Source organism: Squalius cephalus, assembly GCF_949319135.1.
Source record: "Squalius cephalus genome assembly, chromosome: 24".
NCBI classification, from domain to species: Eukaryota; Metazoa; Chordata; class Actinopteri; order Cypriniformes; family Leuciscidae; genus Squalius; species Squalius cephalus.
The window spans coordinates 7,113,573-7,120,566 of NC_137145.1; the positions used below are offsets into that span (position 1 = coordinate 7,113,573).

Consider the following 6,994-nt stretch of genomic DNA (forward strand, 5'->3'; position numbering starts at 1 on the left):
ACTACATTTTTACCTGAGAATTTATGTATATATGCCAACAAATGTTTAAAACAAATATTCTAAAGTTAAATTCCTTATAGAACAACACAGTGTCTGATATTCTAAACAAAAGGTTGAACCTTGGGCCAATCTTAAGAAGCCCACAGAGCTACTTTGTGAACATTTGGCACACTTATTTAAATTAATTCAAACATTCATAGCACACGTTTTGACACTCAAATCCCAGCATATCTTCGGGTAACTGCTCAGTTTCTTAACAGAATTCATACACTGGAGTTTCTCTGACTAGCCCACCAAGATTTGTCTGGTCAACATAACACAATTTTCCCATATTGGTAGATGCTGTTACTCAAATTAATTATACAGCTGATATATAGCTTCAATAAATGTATCAATTATTCCCTCGTGACTAAAGCAGTACTTCTCAATTACAGTAAGTACATGGGCTATGCGTCTTTATTTTTATTTAAAATTATTATTATGCATTACATTTATAATGCATTCATCATTATACTAAAGCATTACAATTATTATTCTCATATCTCACATCATAACTCCTCAGAATATTTAATCAACATTCTCTTTGATGGACATTTTCACAGACTTTTCTTGATGTTTGTGAGGAGTTGATTTATTTTTTAAACTCATGTAATACAACAATATGTGAAGCCTCTACCACATCAGTCAAAGCTCACATTTCTATGGTGTTTATGTTGCTACAATGAAGGCCCCAAAGATGGTGGCATAAAGATTTGTATTGCAAGTTAAATTATTTAAATGATAATATGTTATCATCACACCCATGTTTTTTATATTTTTTAGTTTTTAATTAAAACTTAGTTAGACATTTTCATCATAAACATGAAACAAATAAATCACAATTTTAATTGAGCAAAAAAAAAACTAAAACTTTTCCACCGTCGGGCCAAACTGTTATCTTTACTTAACCGCCGTTCTTTGGAATGTAATATAAATGCATCAGTCGTTGCCTTTGTAACGCAACTGTTTACTGATGATGTGAGATGTAAATTGCGACCGCGTTATGGAGGATGATCAGATATTCCTTTTAATCTTATTATTCATTTGTGTTTACGTCACTCAAATAGCGTGATAGTCAGCTACAGAGAAACTGGTAGCCAAATGACCAATCATGAGTGGCGACATCGCTACATGCATTCTAGCAGCACGGTTAGCTAACCGTAACGTTTGTAGTCGTGCTGTGCGGTACCAGGCTCAAGTGGAAACATAACTTTAACTGTTCCTAAACGTTCTTAGGACCGTTCGATCCAACGGTTGAAAAGCGGCTTGCTTTATTTTGACCTTTTATTTGTGTGAAGCCAGTAATGTTCAAGACTGGAGTGTCACTCAGAAAATGTCATTCTCTCAATGTACATACTGTAACGAGGTATGTTGTTATGGGAAAAAGGAGGCTGGAACCGGCAAACATTTAAAGACTATAGAAAGTCTATAGAAATAAACACAAAACGAAAGTAAAGGCGGCAGCCCCTCATGGACGACTGCCGCACACACATAAACAAAACATAACAATGTCCAGGCCTGGTCCTCTCTCGTCCTTCACTGTCATCACTCCTCCTTTTATGCTTCATAAAAGCTCCTCCGTGAGAGGAGCGCACAGGTGGCGCTCATCATCAATCATGCCACCGGCCTCGCACCGTTCTCTCAATTAAGCATATATAAATTTATAGTTACCTATATGCCTATTTAAGTCGAAACAGCGACTTTTTCCTGTGACAAACGCTCCGTCAAAAAAGCGTTAAAAATGAAACAGACTGAATGACTCAATTAGCCCCATTTTTTGTTTGTTTGATATTTCTGTTTGAATTTCCTGTATACATTTTGTTTGAATTTTCTGTCTTTAAAGATTTTCATGAAGATATCTATAAACAATGAAAATGTTCAACAAGGAGCCCAGCACCAAAGCTCTTATTGTATGTTGTTACGACCGCTAGGGGTCGGCCGTAACAGGAAAAGGAAGAGAGTCACACTACCAGAGAGATGATAAACAACATGAGCTTTATTTACCATGAAGGGATAGCGTCAGGGGCAGACAAGGCCAAAATAACAAACAAAACAATCTTCTTTTAGAACCTAAATGACCTCAAACAAAAGATAAAGAAAACAAAAATACAGTTTAGCTTACCATTTACCATTTAGCTTACAGTTTAGCTCCCTTAACCATAAACAAAGTGAAAAAGAGATCAAACTCTTTTTGAAAAGGCGTCAAACCCCCTACATCCCTTAATATGGTTAATTATTTACACACGTATTTACAAAGTCTAAGGTCGACAAGTTAGAATCGGAATCCAAGGCGTTGTCAAACAGGCAATTGTTAGATAAAGCAGAATATCAGAAGAGGGATTACAATCAACAGAAACTTACAGTTTCACTAAACATTAACAATCTCTCTGGCACGACACTCTTACTCAATTAAACGATGGCAAAATGTACAAAGGTGATGAGAAGCACAATCAAATAGTACAAACTCAAAGCACAATGGCATAAAGCACAGTCAACAAGGCTCAAGGGCCTCCATTAAGTGTTTGGGCGGTCCTTATATCCTGGTCAGGTGTGAGAGAGAGAGAGAGAGAGAGAGAGAGAGAATATACACACAAGGACAGTTGATACAAACACAAAATATCTCAGTGTCCTAACATATGTGTTATTTCTAATTCTTATGTTTCTTCTAATTTGCAGTCTATGGCAGTCCACAGAATGCCGTGTAAAACAGTTCGCACACTGCTTGAAGTTATTTCAAAGATTCATGGTACAAATTTTGGGCTCTCCCCAGCATGTCTCTGGAAACCTGTTCAGTGTATTAACAGCACCATCTAATAAAGCCTTTGCACTCCTCCAGCACTAATGAGCTTCATGTACAAGCCCACCAGGGTTTGTCTGGATTGCATAGCCAAGTTTCCCCCTGCTGTTAGATGCCATAAAAGTTCTTTCTCAATCAATGGCCAATTTTTAGTAGCCCTGCATGCTGGTAAAATAACTTTTTTTTTTTTGCAAACAACATAATAGTTAGCAAATGGTAATATTAGATGTTTTCTGTTCCTTGGATTTAATTGTGCATTGCTGAATTTTCTTTTTCTTAATATCCAAGTAATGTTGTCACAGTAAAGATGTTGAAAGGTCTGAATGCTGAACCTTTTTTTTTTTTTTTGTGGAGACACAAGTAATACTATTTTTTTAAAATAGTTGTTTATCTCCTAGTTATTTATTTTCTGACACACAATTGTATCTGCTGCAGGTTTACAGTGTATTGTTTTTAAAAGTGTTATCAAACAGCATACAGTAGATGTTGCAAATAAAGTCACAAAAAGTGGACTACCACAATATGGCCAACAAAATACATAATAAAAATCCATTTGTTTTTCATTGTCATGCCTTTGACATTATAGATTATCACTGATCATTTACCTCAGGGAACAGACTTAAGTATTCTGATGATGGTTTGAATATTTTCAGAGACAGTATGTGTTTAATTGATATTCTAAACCATCTATAAAATAGTGCATAGATGAGGGGGTTCATACAAGAATTCATATACATAATCCAACACATGATGTTCATTACAGCTGATTCATTTGAATAATTTCCTGGAAAAAGAGAGGCTATGTAATACGGTATCCAACATAGAAGATAAATTGCTATAACAATCCCCAGTGTTTTTGCTGCCTTTTTTTCTGACCTGCTGACATTTGTGACAGAGTTTATGAGCCGAGCTTGATATTTTGCTACACAGAAGATCTGCCCATATAAAGATATTATTACTGAACAAGGGGCCACTAATGAAACAATGAGGTCTGTGAGAACATACTCAAACTTGACAGTAACAATACAGTCCCCATAACATGTAAATGGGTTCTCCGTATAGAAAATAGCATTGTATAACATGATAACCGAATATATGCTTGAACATAGCCAGTTTAAAATGATACAAAAAACAGCTTTGTTGGTGGTGACCCTTGTTGAATATCGCAGAGGATCTTTCACAGCAATGTAACGATCTATAGATATAAAAACTAAATTACCAAGAGATGCCGAAACAACAGTATAAAGAATAAATGGAAAAAAAGAACAAAATGTCTCTCCAAAGTACCAACATGTCTCAATATATCTGATGCCCATCAGTGGTATAACAATCAGTCCCACAAGCAGGTCAGCCACAGCAAGAGAGAGAATGAACAGGTTTGTTGGAGTGTGAAGCTGCTTGAAGTGAGAGATGGAGATGATCACCAGCAGGTTCAGAAACACAGTGAAAAAAGATGCTAAAGATATGAAAACGTACAAAACAAAGTACTCCACTTGAGGTTTGATTTCTTTGATGCATGACAAATTGTTGTTTAAAAAGCAGTAGTCCATTTCTTGATTGTCTGCATCTGTCATTACCCTGTTAAGCATTTAAAAAATGTATTAGGAATACCACAAGTTTTAAAAATAAGACCACTTCATAGCAACATTTTGTAGCTGTGGGAAGATTTTCAAGCTTGTTGGTTTGGTGTCAGTTTTGTGGATTCATTTATAGTAAATGAAACCTGGCCACATCATTACACAGGAGGGTTGATGCTATGGTTTTAAACACACCCATAAGTTAAATATTCATAAGCATGGGGATGATAATTCTATAGTTTATGGCCTAACAAAAAATATGAATTCAGATTTCTCTTTAACACCACACAGTCAGTTTGGTTTTGTTACTATCCAGGTTGCTTGAGCAATTCATAGAAGCTATAAGAATTCCTTTCTGAGTCCAGCGATACCAAACATGCTAGGTTTAGCCTCACTGTTTGTGTAGCGTTGTGATTTAGCGCTTAAAAAATGTTTGCCAATATCTTTGAAACCGTTAGACCAATCAAGACAAAACCACTGTCAGAAGTTTGGAAACATAGGTTGTTGTTGGCTTTTACACTAATGCCCAAATGTCACAATTTTGATAGTAAGTGGCAAAAAAATTCAAAGTCGCCCATGGGTCATTTTTTTTTATGCTCTCATACATATAAATGTCTATAACAAAATGAGATATTTTCAGCAAATTTGACACACACATGTATGGGCTCACTCAGAACAAGGACATTGCCATTAATAACAATATAATATTGTAATTATAAAGCGTTGTACTAATCTTTCTTTCACTTGGATTAGAAATAAGTACATCTTGTTCATTCTGTGTTCATTCTCATCTGAACATTTTGAGTTCATTTTCACCTGTACTTCTGAACCAGCCGTTTTTTTATGTATGTTCAATTTATGCTGTTTTTGCTCTTCCTGCTCTGCTCTGCTGTTGCAGCTGATTCAGGGACTTGGCCCTGTATCGCTGCTTGCAGCTATATTACTTTAGTTGTTGTTGTTATTCTTTGTTTTACATACTCTGAACTGTACAACAAATGCCTTGTGTTTGTCTTGTACTTTTTGCACTGTATGCTTTGCCTTGTTAGTGAAACATGTTCATAGGTAATGTGATCAATTACACCTCTGATTACTTTGCTAGAACACCTTCTCTAGCATGATTTGTCAGCATAATTTTTGCTGCATCACAACCTAGATGACCCAGTCATGGACAGTGAGAGGATCCTAAATTATATTCATTCTTTTAGATAGTTAATCCAAAATAAATGCATGAATAATTCTGTCATAATTTGCTCACCCTCATGTGCTTCCAAACCAATATGCATTTCTTTCTTTTTCAAAAAAAGAAAATATTTTGGAAAATGTATTATTGTGTGTTTTTGTCAGTGCAATGACAGACCAATGACAGAAGTTGTGTCCAATGTTGTTTGGAGCCCACTGACTTTCAAAATACTCCCTCACTGAGTTGAGACTTAGAATATAATCATTATATTATTATTATAACCACAATTAGAGTGGTAGATGGGTTGGTCTGTCGGATCCAGACACTATATAAATGAAAGGACAGAAAGGAGAGCAGAACAAACTCCTAACAGGAGGAGACTCACTCATGGCCTATGAGACAAAGGATCATGAGACTCAATACTGCTTTCCTGCCATCAACTCATCATGTGTCAAGGAAAAACGCTCCAATCATGAATACAATATCATGTATGTGTTTTTCTCACTGCTGTCAGCATGGACTGTGTTTCTGAACCTGCTGGTGATCATCTCCATCTCTCACTTCAAGAAGCTTCACACTCCAACAAACCTGATTATTCTCTCTCTGGCTGTGGCCGACCTGTTTATTGGACTAATTGTGATGCCTCTGGATGCCATAAATCTGATTGAGACGTGTTGGTACTTTGGAGACACTTACTGTGGACTCTTCGTAATTACTCTCGGACTGCTTCTTTCTACATCTCTAAGTAATTTAGTATTAATTGCTGTTGATCGTTATGTGGCTGTGTGTCACCCTTTACAGTACCCACAGAAAATAACCACAACTAAAACTTTAATAAGTATCTGTCTCTGCTGGTTTTGCTGTTCAGTTTACAATATAGCCTTTGTAATTAGTAATGGATATTTTAATACCTTACACAGACCAGATGGTTGTTATGGTCAGTGTATTGTTATGATTACTCCTGCTTGGAGATTCACTGATTTAATCTTTTCCTTCCTATTTCCTTGTATCCTGATCATAACTTTATATCTGAGGATATTTTATGTCGCACAACAGCAAGTGAAAGTTATAAACTCTCTGAAGGGTGGTAAATGTGTAATGGAAGTTTCAGTTAGGAGAAAATCTGAGAGTAAAGCTGCTCTGACATTAGGAATCATTGTGACAGTTTATCTATTTTGTGGCATTCCGTTCTATATCTGTTCTTTAACAGAAACCACTGCAATCTCTTCCACTACAATGACATTACTAACATGGACCTTGTATGTTAACTCAGGTCTGAATCCTCTTGTCTATGCTTTGTTTTATCGCTGGTTTAAAATGTCTGTTAAGCACATTCTCACACTTAGAATACTTCAGCCAGCATCCTCTCTGGTGGACATTTTTACGGATTGTCATTCATAA

At 36.0% G+C, this 6,994-nt stretch overlaps 2 protein-coding genes across 2 annotated transcripts; one reads left to right on the forward strand and one right to left on the reverse strand.

The window, feature by feature from the left end:
• Positions 1-3,426: 3,426 nt before the first annotated feature.
• Positions 3,427-4,410, reverse strand: LOC307152082 (trace amine-associated receptor 9-like; the record flags this gene model as incomplete). Its single annotated transcript, XM_079860474.1, has 1 exon — positions 3,427-4,410. The coding sequence occupies one exon, from the start codon at positions 4,408-4,410 to the stop codon at positions 3,427-3,429; it is 984 nt and encodes a 327-aa protein (XP_079716600.1).
• A 1,516-nt stretch (positions 4,411-5,926) lies between these two features.
• On the forward strand, positions 5,927-6,994 carry LOC307152215 (trace amine-associated receptor 13c-like; the record flags this gene model as incomplete). Its single annotated transcript, XM_079860647.1, has 1 exon — positions 5,927-6,994. The coding sequence occupies one exon, from the start codon at positions 5,927-5,929 to the stop codon at positions 6,992-6,994; it is 1,068 nt and encodes a 355-aa protein (XP_079716773.1).